General features: G+C 38.0%; 1 protein-coding gene across 1 annotated transcript in view; it reads right to left on the reverse strand.

Moving 5' to 3' along the window:
* Nucleotides 1–17,968, reverse strand: part of PREX1 (phosphatidylinositol-3,4,5-trisphosphate dependent Rac exchange factor 1) — a 237,349-nt gene that overhangs the window by 11,190 nt on the left and 208,191 nt on the right. Inside the window, exons 27-37 of the mRNA XM_088153617.1 lie at nt 14,839–14,927; nt 13,994–14,076; nt 12,512–12,602; nt 7,589–7,717; nt 6,757–6,798; nt 6,155–6,372; nt 4,575–4,674; nt 4,119–4,262; nt 2,331–2,445; nt 1,720–1,786; nt 268–455 (exon numbers count right to left, since the gene is read on the reverse strand). Coding sequence (XP_088009743.1) covers nt 268–455; nt 1,720–1,786; nt 2,331–2,445; nt 4,119–4,262; nt 4,575–4,674; nt 6,155–6,372; nt 6,757–6,798; nt 7,589–7,717; nt 12,512–12,602; nt 13,994–14,076; nt 14,839–14,927 — 1,266 coding nt within the window. The remainder of the gene's footprint in view (nt 1–267; nt 456–1,719; nt 1,787–2,330; nt 2,446–4,118; nt 4,263–4,574; nt 4,675–6,154; nt 6,373–6,756; nt 6,799–7,588; nt 7,718–12,511; nt 12,603–13,993; nt 14,077–14,838; nt 14,928–17,968) is intronic.

A 17,968-nucleotide genomic window follows, 5' to 3' on the forward strand; every position in this document is an offset into this window, starting at 1 on the left:
CAAATTATATTAAAATGTTATAGGTCTATACTGAAAGCAAATTCAACTTTATTTTTTACGAATAATAAAGATAGTACCAATTGTGGAAATTGGACTTTTTTTCTTCGTAGACCAACATAGCCTACAGGCTTTTAGATTTATCATAAGGCCTTAATGTAAAATGTCTACAATCTGGACTGCAGTCTCAAACTTGCAGCCCCTCCATGTCATTTTCTGCAGCCCACCCCAAAACTTAGGGGAACTCAAATTGGTTTGGAAAAGTCTCACCTTTGCATCCCAGTGCCACACATTACAACCTGGCAGGCTCCAAGGCGGTAACAGAATTCGGAAGATATAGGCAGCAATCCAGCCCCTGCTACATAATTACTGGAATACCCAGACTGATTGCCTTTTGCGCTGACAAAAGATTTCATTAGTCTGCAAAGCTCCTCCATTGCATTGATGGGCCGAATAAGCTGCAAAGGAATAGAAAACCTGTCTTAGTACAACTTAGTTTCTTTCCTTTCTGAAAGTCATACCCACTACAATCCCTTATTCAGTATTACTGTTATTATTTTGGGCCTTCGGGTCAGTCTTGACTCCTGGAAACTACATGGAAAAGTCCATGCAATTTTAGGAGCTTCTAAATTAGAATACAAGAGCTAGTTTGGTGCAGTCTTTAAGGCATCAGGCTAGAAACTGGGAGACCATGAGTTCTAGGCCCACCTTAGGCACGAAGCCTAAGTGACCTTGGGCCAGTCACTCTCTCAGCCCCAGGAAGCAGGCAATGGCAAGCCACTTCTGAAATCTTGCCAAGAAAACTGCAGGGACTTGTCCAGGCAGTCCCCAGGAGTCACGACTGACTCAAAGGCACAAAATAATAACAACAGTAATACTGAATAATTACTTGAAGGCACAAATTATTCTAATGAATAATTAGAATACAGATGCTAGTCTATTGAGAATTGGGATTGTATGGAAAGTTACGCTGGAGCTCTCCATGTAATTTTTTATTGTTCGGAAAGCAGCTATGGGAGAAAATAATGAATTGAATTAATATTTGTGGTATAGGGAATGGTTTGATCCTTTCTCTCTGCAATAAGGTCCCAATCCTGATTATTCTTTAAAGCTGAATTTAGGTGTGGGAAGGAAAAAAAAAAAACCCAGCAGGCTTAAAAAGTTTGAAGTCTGTACATTTCCTTTTCAGTGGCTAACTAAAACCCCAAAGGACAATCCAGGATTATGAAGTGGAAACTGGAAGACCATTTCACTCATGCACTAGCGAAACTAGATAGGCCACAGGTAACCTTGGAACTTTACCTATTGCACATATAGTTTGGCATCTGTAGTTTGACATTCCTGACAGTTAAATTCATCCGTTTCACTTTTTTTTTAGCTATACACTTAAAATATGTATGAAGAAACCTGGAGGACATTTGGAAAATGTTATTGCGCTATTTTGCACTGGGTGAAAGCATTTGGTTAAGCCAGCTCCCTTCAATCAATCACCTTTCAGATACAGCTGGGAGCATATTGGAAGGCACCAAGTTCTGGAAGCCTGCTCTAGCTAATAATGAGGTCTGGCTTGATCCATTTCACACAGTACGTTAAGTTTGATCTATCTCCTTCTGTGACTGTTAGATTATAAGCAACAGCTTTCATCCTAACAGTTGAAGTAGCAGCCTCTCCAGTTCCCACTTCGCCAAACAACTGAGTATATGAGCAGAAAGGGTTTTATACCTGATGAATTTTCACAGCTGTGGTATTTGAATCTGTAGGCAAGTTGGATCGTTCAAGGTAAAATGTCCTGAAATTAAGCAATAATTAGCTTGTGATTATGCAGTTTCAAGCATTCCTATGAAGGATTTTAATTCCCAAAAGGAACCAATCACTGCAGGCCCACACATGGCCTAATTATACCTGGATGGTCCAAAGAGTAATGATACATTAAAATTAGACAGATTTCCAATTCCAATTCTTCTACAATTATAAAAGAGTACAAGTGGTGGGCCAGGTCCACACAAATTATGGAATGAGCCCACACTTTTCTTCTCACTTGTTCCTTTCCACATCTTCCCCAAATCTAGCTCCCAGCTTTGACAGTCTATTTCCAGTTCCAGCCTTCTATTGTCCTCTCTTTGATCCCCCTCTCTGCTACATATTATTAAATTTGAAAGGAACTCCAATTTGTATGAATTCAACTCAAATAGTCAATTTCTAGCAGCAGAATAAAACTTCCTAGCTTCCCTAATGTGAAGTGTCATGTATATTGGTAAGATGGATACATTTTTAAAAATAATTTTGATCCAGTTGCCAAGGCTGTCTACAGTGTTCTTCTGATATGATAGTACCTGAGTTTGCGATAATACTGTTGCACCTTCTCAAGAGAGTAGGAATTGATTTGATGCTGAAGCTCCTCCTGAGATGACCCATTTGGCAGGACTTGGCCTTCCAGATTTTCAAGGGCTGTAAAAATATTTTAATGAAAAGTATAAAGCAGCTTTTATCAATTCTCATATGTTTATTTCTATTATTACCATTATTCTATAATAGGAAAGGGGGCAGAATCTTTTGAATTAATTTGGATCTATCTTACTTTGTCTATCTAATCTTGCCAAGGATGGATGTGAGGTCAAAAAAGGGGTGCTTACTCATAGGGGAGTAGGGGAAAGAGTTCATGACAAGTATGAAATGACTTCATACTTGTCATAACATCATCAATGATATTTTTCCAGTAGTAATGTATGGCTGTGAGAGCTGGACCATAAAGAAGGCTGAGCGCCGAAGAATTGATGCCTTTGAACTGTGGTGCTGGAGAAGACTCTTGAGAGTCCCCTGGACTGCTAGGAGGTCAAACCAGTCAATCTTAAAGGAAATCAACCCTGACTGCTTATTGGAAGGATCAATAATGAAGCTCAAGCTCAGATACTTTGGTCACCTAATGCGAAGAGAGGACTCTTTGGAAAAGACCCTGATGCTGGGAAAGATTGAAGGCAAAAGGAGAAGAGGACGGCAGAGGATGAGATGGTTAGATAGCATCACTGAAGCAATGAGCATGAAACTGAGCAAACTCAGGGAGGCAGTGAAGGACAGGAAGGCCTGGCGCGATATGGTTCATGGGGTCACGAAGAGTCGGACACGACTTAACGACTAAACAACAACAACATCAATGATATAAATTGTGTGCTGTTTATATCAACATGATGATGTTATGACAAGTATGAAATGACTTCATATTTGTCATAACATCATCAATGATATAAATTGCGTGCTGTTATTTATATCTTGATGCAAGTTATGTAACAGTACGCAGTTATGTAACTTGCATTCTTTGCATAATGATACCATGATGGACATGATGTTATTGTGGATCTACCAGGCATCTGTGGGTGATGGTGATGAAGTAATGTCTTGGCGAAAGGGTACAAAAACACACTGAATTTTGGAAACAAATTATCATCCTTCTCCCTATATATCCTGCCCTTCTGGAAGTAAGGTCTTCTAGCTTATGCTGAAATCAAAATAAATAAATTAACTAACTAACTAACTAACTAACTAACTAACTAACAAACATTAGAAATAAATAGATGGTGCACCTCTTTCTTGCTCCTTTGAAGATAGAGAGTACACCCACATTTTTCAGTCAATTCTGAGGGTTTAAGAAAAACTGGGGTGTGTGTGTATGTGTGTGTGTATTAACAAATGAAATGAGTACCTTAAGCCTCACAAAAGAGCACACCTTCAAAAGAAGAAAGGTTGGCCATTTGGTGGGAGAGTTCAAGGAGTTTAAGGTTAAAAATGGCTGCAAAAAATTATCCTGCCTATTCCAGAGCTTCCAAATGAGTGTTGAGGGTTATATGCAATCTACAGATTGCAGATTTTGCACCTATGTATTAAAGATGAGTCTACTATCATGATGTAAATTTCAAATAGCTGACTAGACAAACATTCATCCCATTAAATTTGTGGAAAATACTTTCTAATGCCTACTTTCTATCTGTCTTGATTAGGCTTAAAGTTTTGAAATTATTTATTTGTCTATTTAACTTCCATTAATTTGGCCTTCATCAAGATTTCAGTTCAACTATATTAAGGATTAATATAAATAAATGAATGAAAGAAAAGGATTTCACCTGTACCTTTTGTAAAGAGCACTGCATGCAGTTTCAGACTTCCTCCATTCTGAAATCGGGAAGGTAGTTTGGAAAAGTAGTAACTATCCAGGAATAAGGTCACCTTCAAAACTTGCCGATTTCCCTCAACATGATAAAAGACATGAGTATCTGGAGGAAACAAGGAGAAAGATATCACAAATTTGGGGGAAACAGTAACACAAAATAACCAACATGAGGAAACTACAAGAATGAACCCGCTTGTAGTTAATCTTTTTCATTATTCCTTGATACTGCTCTTAATTAGGGGTATGAAACTTCTGTTGGATTAAGGTACATCTTAGAAAATAAGAGGTTTTGCAGCTTCTATTGAAATTCCAGTCTGTGTGAATTTAGGCAATAAAATGCATTATTTTACTGGTTGAACAAACACAAAGTCATAGGAAAAATTAGAAAGCCAAAGGAGACAGTGTCTAGACTCACTTGCTACAAAACACTCATCCAGCTGCTTGAAACAAAAGGCAACCTTGTCCAGCTCTGACAAGGTGGCCTGAATATCTTCCAGCATAGTTCGCTCTTCTTTCTAAGGGAGAAAGATATATGACAAAAAGGTGAATAGATTTCAAGAAGGGGCAGATATCTGACCATAAAACCTTCTCTTCATAATAACTGGAACTATAAAAAGGATCATAGATGCCTTCTCCAAATCCAGGTACCAAAGGCTGGTTGTGACTGTGACTAAGACCATGTCTGAACCCTTCATTCTCTGAAGGGCATTTTTTAAAAATGTAAGCCTGCATCTTTAACATACATTCTCTACCACAGTGTTCCTCAACCTTGGCAACTTTAAGACAGGTGGACTTCAACTCCCAGAATTCCTCAGCCAGCCTTAAAGAATTCTGGGAGTTGAAATCCACCTATCTTAAAGTTGTCAAGGTTGAGGAACCCTGCTCTACCACATGTCTCATATCTTTCTCCTATGGGTGATTGTAAAATAGATTAAAAAACTTTATTGATGAAAGGGGTAATATTGTTGTCTGTTTTATTGTATCTATTTTTATTGGTCAATGACTGAAATAAATATGATGATGATGATTAAAAATCTGTGAGCAATAAGAACTTGAGACTCAAATGAATATGACAAAAAATGCCCTTATATATTTGGTACATTTTCATGTTGCAGACACATTCAGTGCAATGCAAGATGCGGTTTCTCACCAGCAGAGGACAGAACACTTCATACAATTAACTATCATTTACAGCTAATACTCTGTATAGCACTAATCTTGCTACAATGTAGCTAACTTTAATTTTTTTAAGAATGTACATCCACTTTTCTTGCTTTTGCCTTTTGAGTGAGAAGCCAAGATAAAATGCTTTAAGACAGCTGCATAGAAGACTGAATCTGGACAGGTACAGCTTGTCACTTACAGGAGAGAAAAGTCCAAACAGATGAATTTGCTCTACTGTATGATGAATCAAACTATTGGTCTGTTTATTCAGTATGGTCTGCAAAGACTGCCACTAGCAATTGGAAATATCTTCCCTGACAGATTTTCTTCTTGCATGCAAAGCTAACTTTCTCTTAATTATTAAAGGTACAATTTTGTAGCTATAACACTCTGCCAGACAGGGTTCTACACAACATGCAAACCCAGTTACTCTCTTCTTGTACATATTAAGACAACACATACATATATAGATCTCTTGGATCCCTTCACACCCTTGCCAAAAATAGCTTCTCCTATGGCACATGTATGAAAACCTAAAGTTTAGCTGCATTGTTCGCCATGGGTCAAAGGGTGATACGCATCCAATGGGCCCCACCCACTAGGTTGAGATCTTTGCACTTATATCCCAGCTGCACCAGAAACCAGTATGTGGAGGTGTGAATGGGGCTTGAATTGTTATTTTCAATGCAAATTGTGCAACACTGCAAACAAAAGCAGTTTCATTTCCCAAGCCTTTGCAAATATATTTAGGTCAGAAGATGAGTAATGACAGAACTGCGCAGTTCCTTATTTTAGTTTTCTAAGTTTGAGGAAATGGTATTCTAGCCTTACCACACTGGGAGACAGCAAGGACTGGTAGTTGAGCAACACTCCTGTGGCTGCTATCTGCTCCAGCCATTTCTTACTGGCTTCCCGACTGCTTTCTTCATACTCTCCGTTGTTGTTATATCTATAGTTGAGCGCTCCCAATAACTGTTCTGAGAATGTGCAAATGGCTGCCACCAGGGCTTGACAGAAAATTACATCTCGTCTCACTTGCAGTTCTGTATCTGGGAAAGGAAAGAGAGGCAAGAACTGGGATCAACAGGCTAGAGCTACTGCCTGTGTTGCCTGGGCTTGGTGTTCTAATTGTGGTTCTGGCTTTTCTTATTCAAGGATCTTATGGAAGATGATTCATGGCAGCCCAGATGACGATGTTGATATATGCCAAAAAGTTTATCTCCCCCCGCCCCGAGGAATACAGAGATTTTCACAAGACTAGCGAGAAGATTAGGATGAACAGAGGTGTCCAATTTCACCCTAATCCTGAAAATAATCGTTTAATACTTTTTTTCCCTGAAATGGAATGAAAATGTTCTTCAAACTGCATGTCTGCTCTTAACACTGCTCAGGAGGTCAGCTGCAATGGGCATAAAATCAAGGAGCTGCTTTACCTGTGCATTTCAGCAAAGCCAACAGGAGCTGATTCTTTCCATCTAGAAATAAAAATAAACTTAAATAAAAACTAGAATTTAATCATATCTTCCTTAATGACAATGCATGCTTAGTATGAGTAATAGATGCTTGGGCTGAAGCAGACTTGAAAAGTGAACCTTGTAATCAGGTATAGGGAAATTGCAACCTATAACTCAAGCCTCCAGGTGTTGCTTAACTATAATTCCTAGCAGTACCCACCAACATGGCCCATAATGAAAGTCCTGGAAACCATAAATCATCAGTATCTAGAGACTGCAAACACTGATCCACCAGAATCCATTAAATTTACAGATGAAGGGCCATAACTTTGTGGTAGAATCCATTCTTGGAATCAGCAAATTCCATATTTAATCCCAAGGCATTTTCAGATAGAACAGGTGTTGGATGAGGAGTAGAGAAACCTAGTTTTAGTCCTTCATCAGCCACAGAAGCTCACTGAGTGACTTTAGGCCAGTTGCTCTCTCTCAGCTCAACCTACCTCACAGAGATGATACTATGGTTTTGTACTGTGGTTTTGTACTTTGCTTAGATATAAGTGCATAACAAACAAAAATACTAAAATTAATTCCCACAGCAGTGGAATAAGATAATATTGAGACAGATTACAGCAGCTTCCTATGTTTTCTGTTTCTAAGCTCCAATCTACCACCACTTTCCACTTGGGAAGATCTTTATAGCAATTTTCCATTATTTATTCAGTTACTCTACTCCTGATCTCAACCCTCTCTACTACTTTCTTTATAATATGGACATTTTTAACAGCTCTTTTCCAGCTTCCCATTCACAAACCTTCCACATATTTTTGAATCGTATCAACAAGATTTTTAATGCGAAATGGGAGGTTCCAGGGATCTTCCTGTATGCTGATCTGAATCTTGTTCCTGCTCCGAATAGTGGTTTCTTCTTTCTGCTTAAATTCTGCAGAACAAGAAAAGATTTTAGTTCTGACAATGAAAGAATACCAAAGTGGTACAAAACAGCAGCTAATTACATCTTGTGCTAATCTCTGCTAAGCTTATTTCTTTGTAAAGGAAAATATCACTAAATTAGTTGTGATGAGATATTTTTATTGAACCATGTGTAACAAACATTATCAAGTAATTAAATAACATAAATCCAAGATGCATAAAGAAAAAAGATATAGAAAATACTAAAAAATACTATAAACTCAGTAAAGAGAGAGGGTCTATACACATACAAATTTACCATAATTATTACCATATTAAAGTCTATTACTATTGAGATGAACCATAAAATCCAACCGAATTTGATTGAACTGGGGTTCCTGCCTCTGATGTTTCATTATTTTAACTTTTTGATTTCTTTCTAATATAACCATTGAAAAGGCTTTCTAATCCATGTCTCTGTTGTTACATTATCTAGAGTTTTCCAATGCTGAGCAATTATTATTTTAGCTGCTAAAATTAAACACAGGTCGTCCTTGATTAATGACCATTTATTCAGCGATGTTCGAAGTTACGCTGGTGCTACAAAAAGTGACTTACAACCAGTGCCCGAAGTTATGACCATTGCAGCACCCCCTGCGGTCACATGATCATGATGTGGGTGCTTGGCAACCAGCTGGCACTTACGACACTTGCAGCATCCTGGGGTCACGTGACCGCCATATGCGACCTTCCCAGCTGGCTTCTGGCAAGCAAAATCAATGGGGAACAACACGATTCACTTAACCACCGTGTGATTTGCTTAATGGTCACATGATTCACTTAGTGACCACGGTGATTAGCTTAATCACTGCTGCAAAAAAGGTTGTAAAACTGGGCCTGGTCACATGATGATTCACTTAAGGACTGCATCACTTATCGACCTAAATCCCAGTCCCAATTGTGGTTGTTAAGCAAGGACTAGCTGTAAATAATAAGTTCCTTATTTTTAAGCTTGAGATTTGGTCCTCTAAGTAAATGCATAAATCAAATAAATTGATTTATGGTTCTTTCACCTAACTCTGGGAAGCACTCTATTCTTGTTTAGTAATGGTACCTATCTCCCCAGAAATTTTACGTCAAAGGATACAGCTTTACTGCATGACTACCACAAATGAAAAAAAGACCTTTTTTTGGACAACCTCTCCAACATTTGAAAGAATAATTCTGATAGATAAGAGAGACAGAAAGAAAGAAAGAGAGAGAGAGAGAGAGAGAGAGAGAGAGAGAGAGATGCCAATCTAACTGGAGTCAAATGCCAGCAATGTATACATTTCCACTGCAGTTCTTGCACTGAATCTGATGTGAATCCACTCAATTTCCACAATTCCTGCCAAATTGTCTCTTGTCTGGATTTAAGCTTCCTTTAAATTATGGAGTGGATCTCCTATTTCTAATTGCAATAATAATCTATAATTCTTGTGATTGTTCCTTTTGATTGTTCTAAGTAGTTAAGTATTAAATTCTCAAAATTGATATAAGGTAAAGTTGCTGAAGCTCTAACATTGCCCAAAAGAGATGTGAGTTGATACCAGAAGAACTATGGTAACTTATCACCTATTCCTTACTCTATCTGATCTTTATTGAGAGGTTCCCTTTTTATAAAAATCTTTTAGTCTGTAAAGACTGCATTATCTCAAAAGTTTCATTTTAGCCAGACCACAGTGATTATCCTGATGTATATATGTTATTAAAGGAATTAAAGGAGAAGTATCCTTTATCAAAGCTATGTATTTACTCTTCCAAATTTGAAGCATAATTTTAACGAACACATTTTCAATCTTATTTATTCTGTGTTGCCCACAAGAGATGTGAGTGGATACCAGAAGAACCATGGTAACTTATCACCTATTCTTTACTCTATCTGATCTTTATTGAGAGGTTCCCTGTTTTATAAAAATCTTTTAGTCTGTAAAAATGTTTTGGGTGAAAGAACCATTGATTTATAAAATTATTTAGTTCCAATATAGTTTCAATTTGGATCCATTGTTTAGAAGAGTCTGCCATAATGAATGGAATCAGATGCCCTAACTGTGCTGCTTGATAATATATGGTGAAATTGGGTATGCCCCAGCTTCCCTGTTTCTGAGGTCTATATAATATCCTTTTATTTATTCTCAATTTTTTTGTATGAAAACAAAAGCTTCCAATAGAAGAGAATATACAGTATGTAGCTCAGGGTTGAACTGTGGAGTCTTTGTGCTCTCTGAGCTTGGTTGTTTGATTGCAGATGTTTCATTACCCAACTAGGTAACATCATCAGTGCGAGTGAGTGTGGGGTTTGCTCCGTTTATACGCCCTGCCAGTTTTGATGGGGGTGTGGTTTTCTCCTTGGTAGTTCCTTGATTATGGTATTGTTTTCTGTTTGCTTGATAGTTTGCCTGGTGTTAATCCCTGTTTATCTCCAGTTGGTTGCTGGAGAGGATGTGTTCCAGTCTTTTTGTTTCCTTCTTAGCTTTTTTATTGTCTCTTTTGAATGGTGTGTAAATATGGTTTATTTCTTTGTGTTTATTGATAGCTGATTTGTCTGAATGCCAAGCTTCCAGGAATTCCCTAGAGTTTTTAGATGTAGCTTGGCCTAGGATGCTCACAGTTTCCCAGTTGAAACTATGGTTGAATCTGTTCATGTGTTGTGAGATTAAGGAGTTTTCACCTTGTCTTCTGACTGCTAGTTGGTGTTTATGGATGTGCTCTGCTAGTCTTCTGCCTGTCTGTCCTACGTAGTGGCTGTTACAGTCCTTACACTGTATGTTTTGGATGACTGTGTTTTTTCTTCTTGGGCTACAGGGTCTTTTGGCTTACTTAAGATGTTTTGGAGAGCTTTAGTTGGTTTGTGTGCTACAGTAATGCCTTGTGGTTGTAATAGTCTGTTGGTTGTTTCTGAGATGTTTTTGATGTATGGTAGTGTTATCCTTTTCATAGCTTGTATTGGTTGTGCTGTACTGGATTGAGTAGTCAGGCACTTTTTGATAAAGTTGCATGGATATCCATTTTGTTGGAAGATATCGTATAGGCAGTCTATTTCCTATTTTGGGTGTTCTGGGTTGCTGCAGTGTGTTTGTACTCGTCTGAATAATGCTCTTACACAGCTCCTCTTGTGGGAGATTGGGTTGTTACATTGGTAATGGAGCACTTGGTTAGGGTGGGTTGTTTTTGATAGGCTTGCCTTTCTAATTTGCTGTTGTTTCCTCTGCTGATGAGGATATCCAGGAAGGATAGTGTGTTATTTTTTTTCTTCTCCCCTTGTGAATTTTATTCCTTTGAAGATGTTGTTGTTTCACACGTCTTCTCTAGTTGTTCCTTTTTTATTATGATGAAGGTGTTGTCTGCATACTGGATACATACTTTTGGTTGTATGTGCGGGAGTGCTATAGTTTCTAGATGCTGCATTATGGTCTCTGCTATGAATCCTGAGACTGGTAGTCCCATGGGTGTTCCTCTGATTTGTTGGTATATCTGTCCATCAAACTGAAAGTAGGTAGTGAGGCAGAGGTTGATGAGGTCCATGATTCTGGGTATTTCAATCTTAGTGTATTTGGCTAGGTTGAGTGTGTTGTGTAGTATTGGTGACATGGATTCTTTTGCTAGTTCAGGATCTGTGGACGTAAAGAGTGTTGTGACATCGAATGAAAACGTAATTTCATCTTCTTCTATTTTGAGGTCTTTGATTTTTTGAAGGCACTGTAGTGGGGAGTTGATAGAATATTTGCTCCCCTCTGTGAGATGTCCAAGTTTTTTTGTAAGTTCTTTGGCTATTTGTAAGTTGGGGTCCCTCATAATGATACAATTGGACTAAGAATGTTTGGCTTGTGTATTTTTGGGTGTCCATAGAAGTGTGAGAAGATGGGTCTGCTGCTTTTCATCTGCCGCAGTTCTCCTTCTGTGATTTGACCTTTCTTGGGTAGGTCGTTGAGGATTCTCTTGAACAGGTTGTCCTGTTTCTGTATTGGATTGATGTTTACTGGGATGTAGGTTTCTTTGTCCTCCAGTAATTCTTTGGATTTTTGTATATATTGTGTTCTGTCCATGATAACCATGGTTATAATGGAAAACATAAGGCAGACAATCATACCACAGACCAGAAGAACACAGAAGCAGAACAAACTCAAAGCAGAGGACAGAGCAGCCCTTGAAAACCTAAAGAAGGACCATCCTCCCAGCAGATGAAGGCCAAACCACAGTTATCATGGACAGAACTTCCAATTATTCTTCCAAATGTTGGAGAGGTTGTCCAAAAAATTGTTTTCCTTTATTTGTGGTGATTGTGCAATAAAGCTGTACCCTTCATGTAAAATTTCCAGAGAAATAGGTACACCATTACTAAACAAGAACTGAATGCTCCCCAGAGTTAGGTGAAAGAACCATAAATCAATTGTAGTTCCAGAGAATCAAAAGCTTTAAAATATATGTAAAGAACATATGGCTGAGGGAATGCTTCTGAAAAGCAATCTCTGAAGCAAAACGAAATAAATAAACATTGCAATTTGCCATTTGTAAATGGCATGCTCAACTGAGGAATGGGTACTGTGTTGCCCCTGCTTTCTCAGCATGGACATAACATGGATAGCTCTGAAAATGACTGAGTGAAACTTGTATACAGAAGGAGAGGAAAGCAAGAGAGAGAAAGAGAGAGAAAAAGAGGGAGAGAGAGAGAGAGAAAGGAATACAATACATCCAAGAAATTCTCTCAGTCTTTTAACAACTGATGGAGAATGAAGAAATTATATCATGCTATTACACACTAAGAAACACCAATTTCCTTGATTACCTTGCAAAGTGTGATCTATTGGGAAATGTTTGGTTTCTTCAAAAGCTTTGCTTATTACTGGTCCTTTGAGAAGGACATTGATAGCATCCACCTGCAAAGAAGCATATTTACTCAGTCTTTAACATTCTTCTGGCCCTTCTGGAGATAAAATGTTATTTGCAGAAAAAAATAGTCATTACATTTTATCTATTGCACTTTGGTTGAAAAGCAACCTGGAGCAGATAAACATTACTGAGTTGCTGGTCTGAAAATGAGGAGACAGTAGCAGGAATGTTGCTTCTAGCAAAGCCATTATTAATGAGGACTGGGATAACAACACAGTGTGAAGCACTAGTAAAAACTGATAGTTATTAACTGTCTATATATACCCCCAAAGGCAAGCCAAGAACTATTAATTTAGAGCGAGATGAACATTGCTGCATGTCCTACATGATTAATTTATTAAATTCTAAGATACAAGATGTGATTTCAGCTCAGTTCAAAGTTTGTATTCCATTTTTCTTTCCTGAAAACCCCCAAAGCAGCCAACTATAGCATTAAAAAAAAATCAAAATAAAGCAAAACAAAATAGTCATACTCCAACAATAATCAATCAATAATCTTATCAATTACTAATATAGAATAAATTATTACTATTTCAGTTAATACCTAAAGGAAAAAGATTAAAAATTCTATTAACACCAATCATTCAATTTAGTAAATAAACAGTCAATCATGCATAAATATTGCATTACACAAACAAGGGATATTAGTAATTTACTATAAAATTGACTTTCATAGGAGGAACCCAATTTTACAGTTCAATTTCTGCAAGCCACTCCAACAAGGCACTGTCTAATTGACTACCATCACACTCTTGATCTTCCATCAACTCTAGAAGTGATGAAAGGCCCATGATCAAGCCCAGAAACTGAGACACAGCATCTCTTCTGTAGACTGAGGCCTTGTCTCCTCTTAAATAGAAAAAAGAGGAACATAAGAAAAAGCTCTAGATTATGACCTTGTTGAGTTCCAGGAAGAATCAGACTAGTATCCCACTTAATTGTTGCCTGATATATTTTTAGCTTAGATCTTACTTTCCTAGAACTTTATGGCTGGCAAAAATTAGCAAGTGGAACATGGCTGATTTAACTGACTTTAAAAATGTTGAGCAAGGTTGCCATGGTTATTGGCCACAGTAGTTCAATAATGCGTACATAAATTAAAGGAAGTATTTCCCTGAAGACCAAGTTCTGAAGACAAACATTAGCAGAAAACATTGTTTTCATGCCATGACTATGAGATTCCAGAGGAATGCTAACTGATATTACAGGCCATATGCAGAATTAGATAATGCTTGGTGGCTTAAATGACAGAATATCTAAGCTAAAACTCCATCAGAATCTTTTAATGTAACCTCCACTCCACTCATTGTACAACAGCACAGAGGATAGCTCCAGAGATGTCCTCATTGGTACGTATAAAAAGGTAAAATCTTTTTACCTGGTTAAAAAGATGCTCAAGGCAGCCATGAAGCTTGTCTTGTTTGTCTGATGGTATTCTCATATCACTGGGAAGTTCATCACCTAAAACGAAATAAACAAACTTTGGTCTTTATTCCCATGCAGAACTTCATAAGCACACACCTATCTTTAGTTTTGCTTACACCGTTTTTCTTCTCTTTCATCCCCCATGCTATGTTTTTTTTTTTTTTTGCTCCTCATTCATTTCCCTTCATACTTCCATCTACCCATCAATTTCTACCTTGCTTTTTTGAATTCCCCAACCTCCACTGAGTTCTTAGACATGATCTCTTCCTGACAAAGCAAGTCTATTAGATTCATTTACAGAAGACTTTTTATTAAAAAGCAAAAAAAATGCATTTATTGGAAACATAATTTTGCCCAATTCTAAAATGTTTTTGGAACAAATTACATGAGCTCAGGGAGATTTCATCAGATATCCTGTAGTTAGTTAAAGCACCTGTAGTAGATAGGACTGCTGAATCTCCTTTCCACAATCTCTGGATACGTTACTATGTGCCAAATTTAAGTGGCAAGACTCCTGGAAACTGCTGACATTGTTCCTGTCATTTTGAGGAATAAAATACATGAAAATTATAGAAAGCTATAGATCCTCAACATGGGCCCTATGGGTGCTAATACACCTATAGAGAATTTACTTGGCAGCCTATATCCTATCACATTGCATTCATTTAATTTTTTACTTTTTTACCATTGAATCTGCCATCCAGGAATGATTAAAGTTATCATTGCACACATCTGGAATATTCTAGGATGGTGTATGGTCTAACCATTGTTAAATACTTCTGTACAGCATTTACTCACCTGATCCCATTTCATCACTGCCTAAGTAAGAGCTGTTACTCCGGACACTGGTATAGGAAAGGACTGAATCCCTGTTGCTGTTACATTCACTGGAAAGAAAAAAAAATGGATATAACACAAAGCTTGGGGGATAAGGAACTCATTCAGTTCTATCCTATCCATCTCCAAGAACTATGACTCTGCTTACAAAATGCCATGAAGAGAATATTGTCCTTTAATATATTTTTTTTAAAAAATGAACTTCCTTGTGTCATACTTTGTCTTCTACTGATAAAGATGCATTACAGAACCAGCACATTACTCCTGATGGGAATGGCTAAAGATGATAGTGATTCAACATTAAATCTGTCATGATTCTTCATGAATTTTAACTCTAGAAACTATGTCTTATAAGAACCAATTAATATAACCAACATGATAGAAATCGTATTCATCTGAAAAGCCATTCATCTCTTGTTTACCTGAATGAAAAGTCTTGCAATATGCAATGGAACTTACTTCTCAGTAACATAAATTCTAAAAATACTGGGGACATGCTGATCAGGAAAGCTGAGAGCTGCCTTCCCTGAACATTTGAGTCATCTGGGATGGTGACTCTTATAAAACAATACCTCTTTTAAAAGGTAACTTTCCACTTATAATATTTTGTTCCCCCAAACATCTATTTCTCCCATTTCTAAACAGGATACAACATATTTAGAATAGCTAGAAAGAGCCAGATATGAATATGCTTATGAGAAGTTAATGGGTGAATAAGATCCCCTGTCAATAAACTCTCCTCTTTACTCATTTTTGTAAACTCCACAGGATCTATTCTCCAATTTGTAAACTATCAAAACACATCAAATTCCTTTTTGACTGCTGTTCTGTACAATAGGATGTATTTTTAACTGTTTGAGTCTCAAGTAGATTTTTTTCAGCTTTTATTTATCTCCAAATTCTAAAAAGGTGATGGTCCCTTGGGGAATTTGCCTTTAATCTCAGTCATCTAAGATAGATGATTCTTAGTAATAGAAACTATTAACTAAATCATGATGCAGGACTAAAAGTCATACAGACAATGAATAAAATCAACTCTATTGGTACAGACACACATTCATAGTGCAATGAGTCTTAACGTGAAGAGACATTGCCAGCCAAGTATCTGCTGGTGCTTTGCAAAATATTTCTAGGCTACCAAAACTGGGGATTTAAAGAAAGAAAAATGTGCTCTTCTATTTATGCAATGATCAGCTCTTGTTGGTGTTTAGTCGTTAAGTTGTGTCCAACTCTTCATGACCCCATGAACCATATTGCGCCAGGCCTTCCTGTCCTTCACTGCCTCCCTGAGTTTGCTCAGTTTCATGCTCATTGCTTCAGTGATGCTATCTAACCATCTCATCCTCTGCCGTCCTCTTCTCCTTTTGCCTTCAATCTTTCCCAGCATCAGGGTCTTCTCCAAAGAGATCTCTCTTCGCATTAGGTGACCAAAGTATCTGAGCTTGAGCTTCATTATCGATCCTTCCAATGAGCAATCAGGGTTGATTTCCTTTAAGATTGACTGGTTTGACCTCCTAGCAGTCCAGGGGACTCTCAAGAGTCTTCTCCAGCACCACAGTTCAAAGGCATCAATTCTTCGGCACTCAGCCTTCTTTATGGTCCAGCTCTCACAGCCATACATTACTACTGGAAAAACCATAGCTTTGACTATGCGGATCTTTGTCGGCAAGGTGACGTCTCTGCTTTTTAATATGCTATCTAGGCTTGCCATAGCTTTCCTCCCAAGGAGCAAGCGTCTTTTAATTTCATGGCTGCAGTCTCCGTCTGCGGTGATCTTGGAGCCCAAATAAATGAAGTCTGTTACTGCTTCCATTTCTACCCCTTCTATTTGCCAGGAATTGATGGGTCCAGATGCCATGATCTTAGTTTTTTTAATGTTGAGTTTCAAGCCAGCTTTTGCACTCTCCTCTTTCACCCTCATCAAGAGGCTCTTTAGTTCTTCTTCACTTTCTGCCATTAGGGTGGTATCGTCCGCATATCTGAGGTTGTTGATGATTCTCCCTGCAATCTTAATTCCGGCTTGTGATTCTTCCAGCCTGGCATTTCTCATGATGTACTCTGCATATAGGTTAAATAAGCAGGGTGACAGTATACAGCCTTGTCGTACACCTTTCCCTATTTTGAACCAATTGGTTGTTCCATGACCGGTTCTAACTGTTGCTTCTTGGCCCACATACAAATTTCTCAGGAGACAGGTAAGGTGGTCTGGTACTCCCATCTCTTTAAGAATTTGCCACAGTTTGTTGTGATCCACACAATCAAAGGCTTTTGCATAGTCAATGAAGCAGAAGTAGATATTTTTCTGGAACTCTCGTGCTTTCTCCATGATCCAGCGAATGTTGGTGATTTGATCTCTAGTTCCTCTGCCTCTTCGAAACCCAGCTTGTACATCCAGTAGTTCTTGGTTCATGTATTGCTGAAGCCTAGCTTGTAGGATTTTGAGCATAACCTTGCTAGCATGTGAAATGAGTGCAATTGTGCGATAGTTTGAGCATTCTTTGGCATTGCCCTTCTTTGGAATTGGAACATAAACTGACCTTTTCCAATCCCGTGGCCACTGTTGCGTTTTCCAAACTTGCTGGCATATTGAGTGCAGCACTTTAACACCATCATCTTTTAGTATTTTAAATAACTCAGCTGGAATACTGTCATCTCCACTAGCTTTGTTGTTAGCAATGCTTCCTAAGGCCCACTTGACTTCACTCTCTAGGATGTCTGGCTCAAGGTCAGTGATCACACCAGCGTGGACATCAGGGACATTAAGATATTTCTTGTATAGTTCTTCTGTGTATTCCTGCCACCTCTTCTTAATCTCTTCTGCTTCTGTTAGGTCCCTGCCTTTTTTGTCCTTTATCATGCCCATCTTTGCACTAAACGTTCCTTTCATATCTCCAATTTTCTTGTAGAGATCTCTAGTCTTCCCCATTCTATTGTTTTCCTCAATTTCTTTGCATTGTTCATTTAAGAAGGCCTTCTTATCTCTCCTTGCTATTCTCTGGAAATCTGCATTCAGTTGCTTGTATCTTTCCCTTTCACCCTTGCTTTTCGCATTCCTTCTTTCCACAGCTATTTGTAAACCCTCATCAGACAG

The sequence above is a fragment of the Python bivittatus genome, unplaced genomic scaffold (assembly GCF_059951505.1).
Source record: "Python bivittatus isolate LINGU-HERP-01145 unplaced genomic scaffold, Pbiv_v1 ctg000700_np1212, whole genome shotgun sequence".
NCBI classification, from domain to species: Eukaryota; Metazoa; Chordata; class Lepidosauria; order Squamata; family Pythonidae; genus Python; species Python bivittatus.